This window comes from Ammospiza nelsoni, chromosome 28, assembly GCF_027579445.1.
Source record: "Ammospiza nelsoni isolate bAmmNel1 chromosome 28, bAmmNel1.pri, whole genome shotgun sequence".
Classification (NCBI taxonomy): domain Eukaryota; kingdom Metazoa; phylum Chordata; class Aves; order Passeriformes; family Passerellidae; genus Ammospiza; species Ammospiza nelsoni.
Genome location: NC_080660.1, coordinates 2,534,133 through 2,553,938, shown reverse-complemented (window position 1 = coordinate 2,553,938; position 19,806 = coordinate 2,534,133). Strand labels below are relative to the sequence as shown.

At 42.1% G+C, this 19,806-nt stretch overlaps 1 protein-coding gene across 1 annotated transcript in view; it reads right to left on the bottom strand.

The window, feature by feature from the left end:
• The window catches only part of ASH1L (ASH1 like histone lysine methyltransferase), an 81,241-nt gene that overhangs the window by 14,719 nt on the left and 46,716 nt on the right, over positions 1-19,806 (bottom strand). Inside the window, exons 7-19 of the mRNA XM_059490103.1 lie at positions 19,461-19,555; positions 16,255-16,328; positions 14,641-14,686; positions 14,300-14,408; positions 12,604-12,810; positions 9,842-9,988; positions 7,893-8,001; positions 7,575-7,736; positions 7,257-7,351; positions 6,764-6,918; positions 3,795-3,953; positions 3,335-3,389; positions 3,108-3,240 (exon numbers count right to left, since the gene is read on the bottom strand). Of these exons, the coding sequence (XP_059346086.1) occupies positions 3,108-3,240; positions 3,335-3,389; positions 3,795-3,953; positions 6,764-6,918; positions 7,257-7,351; positions 7,575-7,736; positions 7,893-8,001; positions 9,842-9,988; positions 12,604-12,810; positions 14,300-14,408; positions 14,641-14,686; positions 16,255-16,328; positions 19,461-19,555 (1,546 nt within the window). The remainder of the gene's footprint in view (positions 1-3,107; positions 3,241-3,334; positions 3,390-3,794; positions 3,954-6,763; positions 6,919-7,256; positions 7,352-7,574; positions 7,737-7,892; positions 8,002-9,841; positions 9,989-12,603; positions 12,811-14,299; positions 14,409-14,640; positions 14,687-16,254; positions 16,329-19,460; positions 19,556-19,806) is intronic.

Sequence of the window (19,806 nt, the reverse complement as noted above, 5' to 3'; positions counted from 1 at the left end):
TGTCTGTACACCTGGGAGGCCTGGTGGCCTCTCCATCTCCCTCATGATTCTGGCCAGCATTGCAATAGGCCTTGCACAGCCTGCCCCACCGGGGACTTCCTGCCATAGTATTTCTGAAAAAATCACAAAAAAACCCAAAAGAAGCTTTATTTCCAAGTCCTGTCCTGTTCAACTCCTCTCCATGCACACATGGGAGGCTGGTGCCTCTCCATCTCCCTCATGACTCTGGCCAGTGTTGCAGTAGGCCTAGCACAGCCCACACTGTTGGGGACTTTCTGCCATAGTGTTTCTGCAAAAATTACAAAAAAAACCCCCAAAAAGTGATTTATTTCCTATTTAGCTCCTGAGAGGGGTTCTCCCTACAGATGCAGCCCCAAACCTGGGGCAGCCTCTCAATCTCCCTCATGACTCTAGCCAGTGTTGTAGTAGGCCTTGCACAGCCGGCACACATCCTGCCCCATTGGGGACTTCCTGCCGTAGTATTTCTGCAAAAATCAACAAAAAAAACCCCCAAAAAGCTTTATTTCCTGTTTAGCTCCTGTCTGTGCACACCTGGGAGGGGTTCTCCCTACAGATGCAGCCCCAAACCTGGGGCAGCCTCTCCATCTCCCTCCTGACTCTACTCTCATAAGTAGTAGTAGGCCTTGTGCAGGCGGCACACGTCCCGCCCCGTTTGGGACTTCCTGCTGTAGTATTTCTGCAAAAATCAGGAAAAAACCCAAAAAGTGCTTTATTTCCAAGTCCTATCCTGTTTAGTTCCTGTCTGTGTACACCTGGGTGGCCTGGTGGCCTCTCCATCTCCCTCATGACTCTGGCCAGCACTGTAGTAGGCCTTGCGCAGGCGGCACACGTCCCACCCCGTCGGGGACTTCCTGCCATAGTATTTCTGAAAAAAATCCCAAAAAATGCCAAAAGAAGCTTTATTTCCAAGTCCTGTCCTGTTTAGCTCCTGTCTGTACACCTGGGAGGCCTGGTGGCCTCTCCATCTCCCTCATGACTCTGGCCAGCGTTGCAATAGGCCTTGCACAGCCTGCCCCACCGGGGACTTCCTGCCATAGTATTTCTGAAAAAATCACAAAAAATGCCAAAAGAAGCTTTATTTTCAAATCCTGTCCTGTTTAGCTCCTGTCTGTACACCTGGGAGGCCTGGTGGTCTCTCCATCTCCCTCATGACTCTGGCCAGCGTTGCAATAGGCCTTGCACAGCCTGCCCCACCGGGGACTTCCTGCCATAGTATTTCTGAAAAAATCACAAAAAATGCCAAAAGAAGCTTTATTTTCAAATCCTGTCCTGTTCAGCTCCTCTCCATGCACACCTGGGAGGCTGGTGCCTCTCCATCTCCCTCATGACTCTGGCCAGTGTTGCAGTAGGCCTAGCGCAGCCCACACTGTTGGGGACTTCCTGCCATAGTGTTTCTGCAAAAATTACCAAAAAAACCCCCCAAAAGTGATTTATTTCCTATTTAGCTCCTGTCTGTGCACACCTGGGAGGGGTTCTCCCTACAGATGCAGCCCCAAACCTGGGGCAGCCTCTCCATCTCCCTCCTGACTCTACTCTCATAAGTAGTAGTAGGCCTTGTGCAGGCGGCACATGTCCCGCCCCGCTGGGGACTTCCTGCCGTAGTATTTCTGCAAAAATCAGAAAAAAACCCCAAAAAGTGCTTTATTTCCAAGTCCTGTCCTGTTTAGTTCCTGTCTGTGTACACCTGGGTGGCCTGGTGGCCTCTCCATCTCCCTCCTGATCCTGGCCAGTGTTGCAGTAGGCCTTGAGCAGCTGGTGCATGTCCTGCCCCATCAGCGACTTCCTGCCATAGTATTTCTATAAAAGCCAACAAAAAAACCCCTCAAAAACGCTTTATTTCCTCTTTAGCACCTGGGAGGGGTTTTCCTTATAGCTGCAGCCCCAAAGCTGGGGTGGCCTCTCCATCTCCCTCATGATTCTGGCCATTGTTGTAGTAGGCCTTGCACAGCTGGTGAATGTCAGCCCCATCAGGGACTTCCTGCCATAGTATTTCTCCAAAAAGTTACCAAAAAGTGCTTGATTTCCTATTTAGCTGCAGGGAGGTGTTCTCCCTACAGCTGCAGCCCCAAAGCTGGGGTGAGATCTCCATCTCCCTCTTGACTGGCGAGCAGGTGCATGGATGTGACACAGGCAGGGGAGGAACTGAGAGCAGCCCTGGGAGGAGGATTTGCGGTGATGGGTGACCAAAAACTCAACATGGCCTGGCCCTGTGTGTTCCCAGCCCAGAAACCACCACTGTCCTGGGCTGCATCCAAGGAACATGGGCAGCAGATCAAGGAAAGGGATTTTTCCTCTCTGCTCTGCTCTCCTGAGACTCCACCTGAGGTGCTGTGTCCAGTTCCAGGACCCACAATGTAAGAAGGACATGGAAATGCTGGAGCAAGTCCAGAGATGGCCACAAAGTTGCTGAGGGGACTGAAGCCAGGCTAGGACAACTGGGAATGTTCAGCCTGGAGAAGAGAAGGTTGTGTGGAGACCTCAGAGCCCCTTGCAGGGTCTGAAGGGGCTCCAGGGAAGCTGGAGAAGGACTGTTCATTAGGAACTGGAGTGACAGGACAAGGGGGAATGGGTTCAAACTGGAAAAAGGAAAATTTAGGTTGGATATATGTGATATATTCCCTGTGAGGGTGGGCAGGCCCTGGCACAGGTGCCCAGAGAAGCTGTGGCTGCCCCTGGATCCCTGGAAGGGTTCCAGGCCAGGCTGGACAGAGCTTGGAGCTGCCTGGGATAGTGGAAGTTGTCCCTGCACATGGCAGAGGTGGGATGGGATGAGCTTTAAGGTCCCTTCCAGCCCAAATCATTCCATCACTCTGTGATTCTATGACACCTCACAGGGTATCACAGGGTATCCCTTCCAAAAGAAAGAGAAATTTCTTTAAATCAGCTATTCATGAGTGTCCTTGACCTTCTCTGTGACCTAAGGCACTCAAGGGCTCATGATTTGCTACTGAGCCCTCATCAGGAATGGATCAGCACAAGTTCTCTTCCTCCAGAATAAAATTTCTTCTTTTATTCCTGTAAGAGCATTAAAGGAGGGCACATCCCTGCTGCCAGTGCAGCAGCTTTCAGGCCAGACAGAGCCTCACCTCTGCATTCCTGAAGACCTTCAGCATGTCCCCATCAAAAGCTTCCACAGTTTTGTAGTAACCAGTCAGGATCTGCTTCTCAATCGTGGCAAGGTCCAAGGGGTCAGAGATCTTTTCATAATAGTCTGCATTTCTACAACAGGAATGTTGGCACAATGTCAGGCTGAGCAGCAATTCCCACTGTGCAAATCCATCAGAGAAAGCAGCTCTGGGAAGGCAGCACTTACTTTTTCTTTGGGGGCAGGTTCAGGAGAGGAGCTGCCAGCGCCTGCCTGGAGGAGTCTGCAACAGGAACAGAGCTTGGTGACATCACTGGAGTGAAACTTCCAAAGAAAAGCAACTAACAACATTCAATCTGGGTTAAAAAAAAGGCTTTTCTGTTAACTGAGCCACGGGGAATTGAAATGCTTCTGCATTTCTACATGTTGGTGCCTGTAACTGCAGTACAGCTAGCACAAGGATGACAGTTTCTGATTTCTTCTGGAATTTTGAAAAATCAGTTTCAAAGGACAACAACATCTGCAGATTTGGGTGGTAAAGCAGGGGACTGAGGCTAAAGCAAAGTGATTATTGGTAAGGGAAGAAATTTTAAAGAATAGGAGTTATTTAACACCCCATATTTTTCTAGCATTTCCTATTCCCAGAGGTTGAAAACATACCCACAGAGATATTTTTAAAGAGAATCACCTTCACCTTTGTAGGCTATGATGCTGTCACATATCTCCTTGAAGATCTGGGCCAGGCGGGCGGCTCGAGCCACCTCGAGGTTCTCCTCAGCCGCCGCCAAGCGCCGCGTCCGCACCGAGCGCGACGTCTGCAGCGCCGAGAACTGGGTCATGAACACGTCTGGGAGAGAGCACAGGGTCACTCCACATCCCAGAGACACCTCAGAATACTGGCTTTGTGTGAATATTAAACTGGACTTTATATGTGTGGTGTTAAAGTAACCTTGTTGTAAAGAAACGGTTTTTAATTCTGTTGCGAATTAAACTTAGACATAGTAGTGAAATATAGCTGATATAAGTGAAATAGCTGATATGTGTTATAGATACATTTTATAATATTGGCTTTTTGTAAATATTAAACTGGATTCTGTACATGTGGTGTTAAAGTAACTTGGTTGTAAAGATATGGTTTTTATTTCTGTTGTTAATTAAGCTTAGACATAATAGTGAAATAGCTGATATGTGTTACAGATACATATTATAATATTGGCTTTTTGTAAATATTAAACTGGATTCTATATGTGTGGTGTTGAAGGAACTTTGTTGTAAATATATGGTTTTTATTTCTTTTTTATTGTTATTTATTTTTAAGCTTAGACATAGTAGTGAAATATACTTGATATAATGAAATAGCACTGATATGTGTTATAGATACATATTATAATATTGGCTTTTTGCAAATATTAAAATGGATTTTATATGTGTGGTGTTAAAGTAACTTTGCTGTAAATATATGGTTTTTATTTCTTTTTTATTTTTAAGCTTAGACATAGTAGTGAAATATAGTTGATATAAGTGAAATAGCTGATATGTGTTATAGATACATTTTATAATATTGGCTTTTTGTAAATATTAAACTGGATTCTGTACATGTGGTGTTAAAGTAACTTGGTTGTAAAGATATGGTTTTTATTTCTGTTGTTAATTAAGCTTAGACATAATAGTGAAATAGCTGATATGTGTTACAGATACATATTATAATATTGGCTTTTTGTAAATATTAAACTGGATTCTATATGTGTGGTGTTGAAGGAACTTTGTTGTAAATATATGGTTTTTATTTCTTTTTTATTGTTATTTATTTTTAAGCTTAGACATAGTAGTGAAATATACTTGATATAATGAAATAGCACTGATATGTGTTATAGATACATATTATAATATTGGCTTTTTGCAAATATTAAAATGGATTTTATATGTGTGGTGTTAAAGTAACTTTGCTGTAAATATATGGTTTTTATTTCTTTTTTATTTTTAAGCTTAGACATAGTAGTGAAATATACCTAATATAAATGAAATAGCTGATATGTGTTATAGATACACATTATAATATTGGCTTTTTGCAAATCTTAAAATGGATTCTATATGTGTGGCGTTAAAGTATCTTTGTTATAAAGATGCAGTTTTTATTTCTGTTGCTAATTAAGCTTAGACACAGTAGTGAAATATACCTAATATAACTGAAATAGCACTGATATAAGTATGTGTTACAGATATATATTATAATACTTTTTTTATTAATTATTTTTGTAAATATTAAACTGGATTCTGTATGTGCGGTGTTAAAGTAACTTTGTTGTAAAGATACGGTTTTTATTTATTTTTTATTTATTTTTAAGCTTAGACATAGTAGTGAAATATAGTTGATATAAGTGAAATAGCTGATATAACTATGTGTTATAGATACATATTATAATATTGGTGTTTTGCAAATATTAAAGTGGATTCTATATGTGTGATGTTAAAGTAACGTTGTTGTAAAGATACAGCTTTTATTTCTGTTGCTAATTAAGCTTAGACATAGTAATGAAATATAGTTGATATAAGTGAAACAGCTGATATAACTATGTGTTATAGATACAGAATCCATTTTAAGAGTTGCAAAACACCAATATTATAATATGTAAGTGTGATGTTAAAGCAACTTTGTTATACAGTTTTTATTTCTGTTGTTTATTAAGCTTAGATATAACACTGAAATAGCTGATATAAGTATGTGTTATACATACAATATTATACATACAAATAATATTGGCTTTCACAATTATTAAAATGGATTCTATATGTGTGATCTTAAAGCAACTTTGTTATAAAGCTATAGTTAATATAGGTTTTATTTCTATTATAGTTAATATAGTTTTTATTTCTGTTGATAATTAAGCTTAGATATAGTAGTGAAATATAGTTGATATAAGTGAAATAGCACTGATATAAGTATGTGTTATAGATATATAATATAAGCTTTTTGTAAATATTAAAGTGGATTCTATATGTGTGATGTTAAAGTAACTTTGTTATACAGTTTTTATTTCTGTTGTTTATTAAGCTTAGCTATAATACTGAAATAGCTGGTATGTGTTATAGAGGCACATTATAATACTGGGAGATGCTCCGCCCAGGGGGAGGAGCCAAGCATTCCTACTTGGATCCAATCTGAGGTTTGGGACACCCCAGCAGCCTTTGCCCCCTGCATTCGCAGAGGAGCAGCTTTCTGCTGCCTTGCATGGCCAGAGGGAGCCCAGGCCCATCTGCAGCAGCCCTGGAGCTGCAGAGGAAAACTCCCCCCTTGTGCATGCTGCAGCAGAGCCACAGCTGGCCAGGGCATGTTCTGACTCTGGCAGCGTTGTTTTTTTTTTTTTTTTTTTTTTTTTTTTTTTTTTTTTTTTTTTTTTGGTACTATTACATTTGTATTTTTATTTTTCCTAGTAAAGAACTGTTACTCCTATTCCCATATCTTTGCCTGAGAGACCCTTAATTCCAAAATTATAGCAATTCAGAGGGAGCGGATTTACATTTTCCATTTCATGGGAGGCTCCTGCCTTCCTTAGCAAACCAAGACAAATATACACCAAGGTCGCAAGTTACTCATTCCAAGAATGGATTTACACAGAGTTTAACTCTTTGTGTGCCGGGGTGGCTGAGTGGCCTCACCAGATTTGATGTTGCCGTCGTCACGGCACATCCCGTTCCAGCGCGTGTACAGCGACGAGCTGTGCATGCTGTCACTGTGCTTCACCTCCTCCTGCTTCTGCCTGATCTTCTCCCAGTTCCGGACCAAGAACACGTGGTGCTTCAGCACAAAATTCCTGCAGGGATTAGGGAGCTATTCAAGAAGCTCTTTTCACTGGAAAATTCATTTTTTAATGTAGGGAAAAGCTGGATATTCAGAGGTGTAACCTGTGTCTGCTCAGTGAAGAGGAATTCCAGCCTGGCTGGTCAAGGAGAACTAAAAGATGCTTTTTACTGGAAAATTCATTTTTTAATGTAGGGAAAAGCTGGACATTCAGAGCAGCTCAGTGAAGAGGAATTCCAGCCTGGCTGGTCAAGGAGAACTAAAAGCTGCATCCTCAGCAATTTCAGGAACACATCAGTATTTGCACAGCACTCCATTTCTGAGGCAAATCCCCCTGAAATCAGCCCTTACCTCTCCCTGTTAGACATGGGCTTCATCTGCAGCTGAGGTGTCAGCCTCGTTGGGGCATTCACACTTTCACTGGGTTCCTCAGGGATGTGGCCCCTCTGGAAAAGAGATTGTTCTGATAGACAGGAAAAACTGTGCCAAGAACTCAGCACAGCAGCCAAAGCAGAGACAGAACCTGCAGCATTACTCTGTTGTATTTCTGTTCAAAGTCTGGGTTTCTGTTTCAAGTTTAAAATTTACAAATACCCCAGTCTTTGGTCTGGTGGCACAAACTGATTTCCCATCAACCTCACCCACCCAAACTCTGTCTTTGCTACTTACCCTCTTCTTTAGTTTGTGCTTTGACTTCCTCTTCTCTTTCGACCTGCCAGGTCTTCTGTGGGTGCTCACAGGCTGGTTGCTTTTGCTTGAGAGTCCATTCATGCGTTGGCTTTTACCCCCAATTATTCCTCTGCATTTGTCAAAGCCACACTTGCAGAGTTGCTTTGAGGAGAAAGAAAAAAATCCAATAAACCCTCTCTCAATATTAAAATGAACATTTTCTGATTAACACAACACAATAGGTTTTATTGTTTTTACACTTTACAGAACTGTTAGGCCTCAGTGAGATTTTTCAAGGTCTCACAGTGGGGTTTTTACCTGTTTTTCAACATTAAATGAGTGGAAGTTGTAGTCATAGGTGAGCTCAGTCCCAGCAGGCATGTCCTTCAGCGCATACAGCCCGATCCGATACACACCATTCACAGACCTGAGGGGAAAATCCAATCAAACACCCCAAAAATTCAACATAAAATCATCTTTTGTGCACAGAGTGGCAGTGCCAGAGACAGGCAGCAACACCTCTGCTGTGCCTTGGCTTATGCTTGTGCAGTTCTTTTATTTATCTCTTACAATAAACTTTGAAAGCTAAAAAGTGAACACTACATTTAACAAGAGTAGTAATGCCGGGGTCTCCCCACCCTCATAGGGAACAATTCCTTCCCAATATTCCATCTAAGCTGGCAGTGGGAAGACATTGCCCCTTGTCCTGTCACTCCAGGCCTTTGTAAATGATCTCTCTCCATCTTTCCTGCAGCTCCTTCAGGTACTAGAAGGACACAATTAGGTCACTTGGAGCTCTTCTTCTCCAGGCTGAACAATCCCAATTCTCTCAGCCTTTCCTCACAGCAGAGCTGCTCCTTCTCTCTAATTAATTTGGTGCCTCCTCCAGAGCCACTCCAGCAGCTCTGCATCCTTGCTGTGCCGGGACCCCAGACCGGAGGCAGCTCTGCAGGAGGGGTCTCACCTGAGCAGGGCAGAATCTCCTCTGTCTTTTCAACTATTTTGAGTTGGATTTTCAAATGTAAAACTTTGCTATTGCTTAAATCTAGAATTATCTGAGAACCATGAGCTACTTTGATGTTCAGTGACTCCTGTTCTTCTGTCCTTCCCCAGCAAATCACTCACTACAAATCCCTCAGCAGTATTTCCTCCTAAGTGCTGGTATGACACAGGCTGCAATCCCACAATTTCCTTTCTTCCTGCTTCAAAAATATTTGAATTGTCAAAACAAAGGGTTTATATACAGATAGATGATTTTAGAGCATTACCCAGGCTTCAACCTTTGCAGCAGATTAAGAGTGTGAAAACCAGCAATACTGGGAGGGAAACAGCCCAGTGTAACCAGTAATGCTGGAAGGGAAACATCCCAGTGTGACAGCCAGCAGTGCTGGATCTGCCAGCAAACCTGAATCCTGTCTCCAAAGCACCCAGCACTCACCAACACTACCCAACTTCTCCTGAGCAACGTGAGCACCTGTAAGGATCATTTCCAGCTTTGACTCCCTATTGATGCAGGGCGACTTCAGTGTAGGGAATAATGTGCTCTGATTCCATTGATAGGAGGCTGAACAAATGCTTTATTAAGCTATACTACATTACACTAATACTATATTGTATTAAAGAGAAAGATACTATACTGAAGAGATACTATACTAAAGAGATACTACACTAAAGAGATACTATACTAAAAAGATACTATACTAAAGAGATACTATACTAAAGAGATATTATACTAAAGAGATACTATACTAAAGAGATATTATACTAAAGAGATACTATACTAAAGAGATATTATACTAAAGAGATACTATACTAAAGAGATATTACACTAAAGAGATACTATACTAAAGAGATATTATACTAAAGAGATACTATACTAAAGAGATACCATACTAAAAAAATACTAAAGCAAAACCCATCTGAGACAGTCACAACACAGCTTTGGCCCAACTGGCCAATCAATCCAAACAACCATCACCAGTGTCTAATTAAATCACTTTCAGTAAACAATCTCCATAATATATTCCACATTTGCCAAACAACAAGAGCAGCAAGTAGAGATAAGAATTGTTTTCTTTTCTTCTCTAAATTTCTCACTGCCTTCCCCAGGAAAAATCCCAGAAGAGAGAATTATGTGTCTCTCTGTTCAGAGAATGTGAATACCACAACTCTCCTCCCTATTTTTAGATCTGACTCCCTCAGCTGAAGTGGTTCTCCCTCTCTCAGGGTACACAGGCCTTGCAGGGAGCAGAATAATCTCTGCTCACCATTTCTGCATCTCACAGTTGGGGTTGCAGCTGTGGTTGATGAAGCGCGCCTCGTTGCCCATGCGGTAGCTGTCGATGACCATGCCGCTGTCCAGGTTCAGGCAGTAATGGTCACTGTGGTTGTGGTATTGCTCAATCATCCTGTTCCTGTGGGGACACACAGGGGGAACCTTGTCATTCTGCTTGTGCCCACACAGCACACAGGAAGTGGCACAGTGAGAGCACAGTGAGAGCACATTTCACATTTCAGACAGGGTTTTTGTCCTAGGTTGGAAATGGGTGTGTGTTTTCTATTCCTATCTGTGGAGCAGTTATTTTCTGTTCACTGGGCAGTTCTCTTTATCTCTTCCACAATCAATCCTCCCTCCAGGAGATATCTATCTGCTAATGAGCCATTAATTATTAATTATCTTCTGTTCATGGGCCACTGAGTGTCCCTGCATGGCCGATCCAATTCCAGCATCCCTTGGGGAGATGCTTCGCCCAGGGGAGGAGCCAAGCATTCCTACCTGGATATAATCTGAGGTTTGGGACACCCCAGCAGCCTTTGCCCCCTGCATTCCCAGAGGAGCAGCTTTCTGCTGCCCTGCATTGCCAGAGGGAGCCCAGGCCCATCTGCAGCAGCCCTGGAGCTGCAGAGGAAAACTCCCCCCTTGTGCAGGATCCCTGCTGCAGCAGAGCCACAGCTGGCACTGCAGGAGGGCTGAGCACCCATGGCATGGGGCTGGGACACCACCCTGACACACAGGGGGGCAGCTCCTGCTCTGACTCAGTGGTTTGGTTTTTTGTTTGTACTATTACATTTGTATTTTTATTTTTCCTAATAAAAAACTGTAATTCCTGCTCCCATATCTTTGCCTCCTTCCTCCTCATCCTCCCCTTTGTTCCTGCCTCAGGATATCCCAACCACGACCAATTAGAATTTCCTAATCTAAGGAAAACCTGCATGACCTAGAGTAGAACTTATAACTACTACTAAATAGCATAAAATACATACCAATATTGCAAGTTACTAATTCCAATGATCTTTACAATGGATTTACACAGAGTTTAACTCTCCATATCCCCAAAGGTCCATGCTAAATGCATTTTGCATTTATAGGGCAGATGAGGCATTTCAAACATTAATCACCCCTCAATACTGGACTGGGAAAAACTTGGTTAACCAAAACTCCCAGAATTCTAAACCTTCCTCTTCCTTCTCATCCTCCCCATCTGTTCCTGCTCAGGATATCCCAACCACATCCACTTAGAATTTCCCAATCCAATCAACAGATGCATGACCAAGAATAGAATTTACAATTACTACTAAATGCCATAAAATATGTACCACTGTTACAAGTCACTCATTCCAATGATCTTTACAATGGATTTACACAGCGTTTAACATCCCATGTCCCTAAAGGTGATTTGTGAGCCTTCCATGCTAAATGCATTTTGCATTTATAGGGCAGATGAGGCATTTTAAACCTTATACACCCCTCAATACTGCACTGGGAAAAACCTGGTTAACCAAAACCCACAGAATTCTAAGCCTTCCTTTCCGCCTCATCTTCCTTTTTGTTCCTGCCTCAGGATATCCCAACCACTCTAATCAACACATGGATGACCAAGAGTAGAATTTATAATTCCTACTAAATGCCATAAAATATGTACCAATGTTACAAGTTACTCATTCCAACGATCTTTACAATGGATTTACACAGCGTTTAACATTCCATGTCCCTAAAGGTGATTTGTGAGCCTTCCATGCTAAATGCATTTTGCATTTATAGGGTAGATGAGACAGATGATTCATTTCAAACATTAACCACCAATACTGCACTGGGAAAAACCTGGTTAACCAAAACCCCCAGAATTCTAAACCTTCCTCTTCCTTCTCATCCTCCCCATCTGTTCCTGCTCAGGGTATCCCAACCACATCCACTTAGAATTTCCCAATCCAATCAACACATGCATGACCAAGAATAGAATTTACAATTACTACTAAATGCCATAAAATATGTACCAATGTTACAAGTCACTCATTCCAATGATCTTTACAATGGATTTACACAGAGCTTAACACTCCACGTCCCTAAAGGTGATTTGTGAGCCTTCCATGCTAAATGCATTTTGCATTTATAGGGCAGATGAGGCATTTTAAACCTTATTCACCCCTCAATACTGCACTGGGAAAAACCTGGTTAACCAAAACCCACAGAATTCTAAGCCTTCCTTTCCGCCTCATCTTCCTTTTTGTTCCTGCCTCAGGATATCCCAACCACTCTAATCAACACATGGATGACCAAGAGTAGAATTTATAATTCCTACTAAATGCCATAAAATATGTACCAATGTTACAAGTTACTCATTCCAACGATCTTTACAATGGATTTACACAGCGTTTAACATTCCATGTCCCTAAAGGTGATTTGTGAGCCTTCCATGCTAAATGCATTTTGCATTTATAGGGCAGATGAGGCATTTTAAACCTTATACACCCCTCAATACTGCACTGGGAAAAACCTGGTTAACCAAAACCCACAGAATTCTAAGCCTTCATCTTCCTTTTTGTTCCTGCCTCAGGATATCCCAACCACTCTAATCAACACATGGATGACCAAGAGTAGAATTTATAATTCCTACTAAATGCCATAAAATATGTACCACTGTTACAAGTTACTCATTCCAAGGATCTCCACACCGGATTTACACAGAGTTTATCTCTCCATGTCCCATTCATGATCCTTCCATGCCGAGCAGCAAATAAACATTCCTACCTGAACTCCTGCTCACTGACAACCTCTCCCAGGTACTCGATGATGAACTGTCCTGCCTTGAGGGGCTCCTTGGTGCGGATGCCCCAGCCCTTCTCCTCAGCCCGGAACCTCTCCAGGCACTGCACCCACTCGTGCCTCTGGATGCGCTGGTTGCAGCACTGCTCCCCACAGGGACACGTGTTGGGGGAGCACTCTGCAAAGATCATCCTGCAACACACAGCACACGGTCAAGGCAGGGGACAGGACTTTGGGATCTGTCATGCAAATAAAGTAAAATCATAAATGGAAAGATAAGAATAAGATCATAAAGATAATAATAAAAAAATCTTATTATATTACTATACTATAAATATATATTAAATATATATTATATTAAATGTATATTATATTGAATGCATATTCTATTAAATGCATATTCTATTAAATGCATATTCTATTGAAGGTATATTATATTGAATGTATATTATATTGCATGTATATTATATTGCATGTATATTATATTGAATGTATATTATATTGAATGTATATTATATTGAATGTATATTATATTATATTATATTATATTATATTATATTATATTATATTATATCATATTATATCATATTATATCATATTATATTATATAATATTATATCATATTACATTATATCATATTACATTATATTAAATGTATATTATATTATATTAAATGTATATTCTATTCTATTCTATTAAATTTCTATTCTATTCTATTCTATTGCATATAACAACAATTATCATAATAAAAATCATCATAATAAAATTACTATAATAATTATATTTATACAATAAATATAATCACGTAATATATATAATTAGATATAAACTAAAATAATAGATAAAATCATAAATCAATATATGAAATCAAGATATAAATACAGAAATCATCTCATAAATAAAAAATAGTTTTATATATAAAATATATAAATATATTATATAATTGTAAATACATATTTTTATAAAAATATAAATATATAATTTATGCTGAAATAGATATATTTATATATAAATATAAAATAATTTATAAATATATATCAAGTATAAAATTATATATAATTCTATATAATTATAAATATATATTTTATATAAATATTAAAAAATAGAAATAAAGAATATATAACTATATAGCTACAATTATATATAACTATAGTATATATTTTAATATAAATATAACTATAAATATAACTATATAAAAATTTAGAAATCAATAACAAATCAATATAAAATCAATCTAAAAATCAGTATTATATATATTATGCATATATGAATCAATAATAAATAAATAAATAAATAAATAAATAAATGAATAAATAAATAAATAAAAGAATTTATTCAAGAACTAAAATGCTTCTTGTTTTCAAGGTGCAACTCACACAGTGACTCCCTGCCCAGCTCTCACTGTTATTCAAAGGCCAAAATTGAGATTTTAATGGGAGCTTCCAGAGCTGGGGCCTCACCTGGTGCAGGTGCAGCTCCTGCAGGTTGTGCCCCTGGCAAGGGACCAGAGCTGGCACTGCCCCTTGGCATGCCCAAGGGCAGGGGACCACTCTGAGCCCCCCAGAGCACTGGGCACAGCCCAGGGTGGGGACACAGCCCAGGAGGGGACACCAGCCCAGGTGTTCAAATTCCAACTGGGAATTTCCCTCTAAATCATATTTAGAAATAATCCGTTTCTAACCTGTTCAGACAATCCTCCACACAGCCCTTCCCACTGTCATCCTCTGGTTTCTTACAATTGCAGGTGGTGGCCTCGTAGCCAGAGAGAGGTTTGACATCCACATAGACATCTGGAGGGGGAAAAAAAAATAAAAAAAGAAAAAAACAAACCTAAATAGGGAAAAGAATTCTTTTCAGGTGAAAAAAACAGACCTGTTTGTCTACAGTATTTTCATTCCAATCAGTAAAGTTAAAAAAAAAGCAGGTGGAAGAGTCTTTGGTAGGACAAAGAGCAGGACAGAAAGGAGGGTATCACATGAAAATTCCACAGTTATCACATTTTAGTAATAAGATTTTACTTACTGGAACGGATTTTTTTATAAAGTGGGACATCTGGCTTTTTATACAACTAAAAGGAAGAGAAAGACAATTTTAATACATTGCATAAGTGCATCTGTTATTCAAAAGGATCAGGGAAATTATGTTCTGTACACAGGCAACTGTTCTGTAATCATTACTAGAAATCTGTGTTCTCTTCCCTAGGCTCAGACTGCATTAACAAATAGGTCACAAAAAGGACCTGAATAAGCAGAATTTGGGCTTGCTGAGACAGTGGAGCAGTTTGTTCACCACGTTATTTATTCTGTATGCCCAGAGCAATGTGGCAAACAGCTGTCCTGAGGACAGGCTCCTCTGAACAGGGCTTAGAAGAAGAGCCCTGTTTATTTATTTATATTTATTTATAAATAAATTATTTGTTATATTATTATTACCTAATTATTTATACCTCTACTTTGGAGAAACCATCTTTGGTGCAATCACCATGTGCCAATGCTTAAAAAAGTGAAAACAAAAAATCAAGGTGCTGATTTATCAAAGTGACTCTGTGATCTTAAGGGGTTTTTGCAGTCTAAAGGATTCTGGGATTCTCTCAGAACTGTGAGTACAGGGGGAGCCATGAGAAATGCAGATTTATCTTCTCTGCAGATGGAGATGATGGGAAGGGAAAGGAAAATTTACATCACAACTCATAATTTCAGATATATTCCAGCCTGTCAAACTAGCTTTGAGGAATAATTTCCAATTATTCTCTGTTTCACACACATTTTCTGCACTAAGAGCCTTCCCTCAGTGACCCTTGTGGCCCACAGGGACAACCCAGACATCTCCACACCCCTGTACAGAGAAATTCCTCTGCAAGGGCCTCCAATATTCCAGGGAGAGCTGGAAAACGTCAAGGAAACAGATTTCATGTGTTTATTACTTATAAAATACAGAAGGGATGAGACAGGCAATTGTTAATATATGACAAGAAAGTGTCCTAGGCTGAAATGCTCCTGAGTTGAGGATCAGATTCCAGGGGTGTTGGATTTATCTGAGAGCACTTTCCCACCACAGAGCTGAGGGGAAGATTCTCCCTTAAATCCTGTGGTAAATCACTTGGTGGAAACATCCCAGGCAATTAAAAAAAAAAAAAAATCCCATTTTTAATCCTGTACATATTTAAAGCTCTTTAAAAAAGAATGAGACTGTTAAATAGTTTCTCTCCTTCCCTCAGTATGAAAATTTCAGCTTGCAAGTGAAAAATAGATTCCACTCTGCTGGGATTGATCCAAGAAAAATAAGGCCTGAAATTTCTCAGTGCTGCTGGCAGTACATCCCAATTCTCCCGAGGCGTGTCTGAAACCAGCTCCCCACACACAGCAGCACTGCCAAAATAAAAGTCTGCAGCCAAATTAATGACTTTTGTCAGAGCACCAACTCCCAGGGTTGCTATTTTGCAGGAGCTGGAATAATGGGGATTTTCACCGTGAAACACAAATGCAAATCCCTTCTCCCCTCACGCAGCTGGGATGTGTGAACAGAATCTCTCTGAGTGCTGCTGTTTCCTTCTGATCCCAATCCTGGCAAGCCCTGAGTGCTGCTGTTTCCTTCTGATCCCACTCTTGGCAAGCCCAGCGAGCTCTTATCTCCTACCTGGTTGTGTTTCCACTGCCAGAGGATGTCGTAAGGCAGCTGGAAGTCGATTCTCTTTTGTCTGAGGTACTTCCCTGAAAGCACAGAAAGGTTTGTGAGGGGCACAGCACACGTCCTGAGGGAAGGGGAGCTGCTGCCAGGCACCTGGCAGGGCTGCAGGCACAAAGGAGAGGGGGAGAAGGCTCAGAGAATGTTCTGGATGTCAGGGCAGGCACAGGGAACCCCCTCAGGACACAGAATGGGGAACTGGTCAGGAGGGGCCTCCACGGGCAGGGAGGGATGGAAGGAGCTGGGTCAGATCCTGCCATGGGCAATCCTGGACAGCACTGACCACAGCCCTGGACAGCACTGACCACACCTCACAGAACTGACCACAACCCTGGACAGCACTGACCACACCTCACAGAACTGACCACAACCCTGGACAGCACTGACCACACCTCACAGAACTGACCACAACACCTCACAGCACTGACCACAGCCCTGGACAGCACTGACCACAACACCTCACAGAACTGACCACACCTGAAACAACTGACCACAGCACCGACCACAGCACTGACCACAACCCTCTGAGGGTACCACAGCAAACATCTGACAGAACTGACCACAACCCTGGACAGCACTGACCACACCTGAAACAACTGACCACAGCACTGACCACTGTACTGACCACAACACCTGACAGAACTGACCACAGCACCTGAAACAACTGACCACAGCACTGACCACACCTGAAACAACTGACCACACCTGAAACAAGTGACCACAGCACTGACCACAGCACCTGACAGAACTGACCACAACCTTGTGAGAGTACCACAGCCAACCCCAGACAGAAATGACCACAGCACTGACCTCAGCACTGACCACACCTGAAACAATTGACCACAGCACTGACCACAACCCTGTGAGGGTAAGACAGCCAAGCCCAGACAGAACTGACCACAACCCTGGACAGCACTGACCACACCTGAAACAAGTGACCACAGCACTGACCACAGCACCTGTCAGAACTGACCAGAGCATCTGACAGGACTGACCACAGTCCTGTGAAAGTACCACAGCCAACCCTGGACAGAAATGACCACAACACCAGACAGGATTGTCCACAGCACCTGAAACAACTGACCCCAACACTTATCAGGACTGATCAGAACTGACCACAGAACCTGACAGGACTGACCCCAACACTTATCAGGACTGACCACAACACCTGACAGAACTGACCAGAGCACCTGATAGGACTGACCACCAAGCTGACATTTCTCCTGAGTTTTCCTGTGCACAACCCAACACTTCAACACCCAGGACAAGCCCTGCACCACCCATGCAGGCTGGTAAATCACAATATTGTACTCAAAGAAATCAAATCAGCTTTGAAAAGAGTCTCCCAGCCTGTTCCCGTGACCTTTACCAGAAGAGATTTAAGAATGAATTCAGACTTGGCAAATGCATTCCCAGATTTTTTGGCAAGGCTTCAAGGGGATCTGTATTTTCAGCAATAACTGGAACTCGTTTTAGACAGGAGTTCCTGCTTTCACTGCAGATTTTGGCTCCATCCTTTCATTCCCTGTCACCCCTAAAGGACACAGACCCATTACATCATTCACACCAGTCCCCAGGGCTGACACTGCTTAGCTCCAGCCAAGATTCAACATTCTCTGATCATTTTGCTGCAATCCTGTGTCACAAAACCACAGGGAGCAGAGTGCTTAGGATGAGGTGTCAGGCCCAAGCTGATTGTTTTTCCCCCCAGCTTTTTAAACTGTTAACAAATGCCTTTATATTCCTCCAGCAATGCTCTGGGGGTTCATATAAATTCACATGCATACCCTCACCACTGGAAAATACAAATGGTAATGTTTTCCTTACAATTTACCCCTAAATTACTTTCCATTTTCAATGCCTTATTCATCCCTAGCAGGTTCCAGGAAAGAGCTAAATCTGCTGGGAATTTGTTTTCACTTCCATGACCTCAGCAGCCCAAACAAAAGGCTCTTTCAGGTGCCCTGGCACCGTGCCCTCAGCACAGGGCAGGTCCCCCCAGCCCTCCCCAGTGCAGAACCCCAGCCCTGGTCACTGCTCTGGGGTTCAACCATCCCCAGGAACCCCTGGAGCTGCAACAATGTGGGTTGGGAACCTGCTGAACCTGGTTTTATATGAACCCATTCAAAAAGGAGCTGAGCAAGGGCACATCTTGAAGGATTTCAATTGTCACCTTCAGCTCTGAAACCTGTTCTGTGGCTCCTGATTCACACAGATCTGCCCAACTGCTCTGCCTTGATGTGCAGGGAGCCAAAAGAGTTCAGGTACAGGAGACAAAGCAGTGAGAGCTGGTGTTTGATGGGACAAAAATTCCTGAATTCCACAAACCTGCTGGGCCTGACAGGACTTGCAGCAACACAATCACAGCACTTCAAAAGCTGAAACAATTACCTGAGAATCAGGGAATTACTCAATCCTACCAGGTTTAACCTGAGCTGTGAACAGTGGAGCTCTGCCTCTCCCTCATGGCCCAGGAGAGGCATCCTGAGCTCCATGCCCTCTGAGGGCCTGGGACTGACCTGGGTTATGGGACAGGTACAGGGCTTGGAGCATCCTGGGCTCTGGAATTCCATGGAACAGGGTGGAATAAGATGATCTGTAAAGTCCCTTCCCACCCAAACCATTCCATGATTCTGTGAAATCCTAAATCTCAATTTTTCCCTACCCAAGACCTAAAAATGGGGATGAAATAAAACCAAAGATAACAGCAAAGCTTTCAATTCTTCCACCCTTTTATCCCTACGGAAAGACAGACACCATGAAGTGCATGGGGACATGGGGGAATTTATCATTCCAGCTTTTGGGATTAAAATGGTCATAATTGACTTTGAGGTGGAGACTATTGCTCTGCATTTCATCCAAGGGCTATCACACTTAAGTTTTCAACTAAAATGGTATTTTCTGACAAAGATATCAAAGCAGGTTTTCAACCAGAATGGTATTTTCTGACACCCCAAAAAAATCAAGAGCAATGTTTTAAGCTAAAAAAAGCTTCTAGACTGAACTGGGGAACACAGGGGGATGAGTTGGCAAAGTCCATGTGCCAAAAGCCACGAGTGACCTGGCAAGGGATAAAAACCAGAGAAAAGCAGAAGTTGTGCAGCCTCCCCAGTGCCACATTTATCTCCCAACACTGAAAATACAGCTGAGGTACCCACCAACGTGGATAGGGGCTGGGAAGAGCCCGTGCTCGTGCTCCCCTGGGGTGTATTCCAGCTTCTCCTTCTTCAGCTGGATCAGGCGGCTCTTGGGGCTGTGGAGGACAAGGACAGAACCAAAATGTCACCATGGGGATCATGTGTCACTCGCAAAAATGCATTTTCTGCTTTAGGTAAGGCACAAATGGCTGGAGCATCAGGCAAGGGAGGAATAAGAGAAATAACCAAAGAAATGCTCTCCTGTCAAACACTGATCCCAGCCCTCCCACAATCTGGGCTTTTTCTCCTAAGGCAACACCCAATGGGACACCACTGACTTTAAATGTGATCTAAAAGTAATAACTAA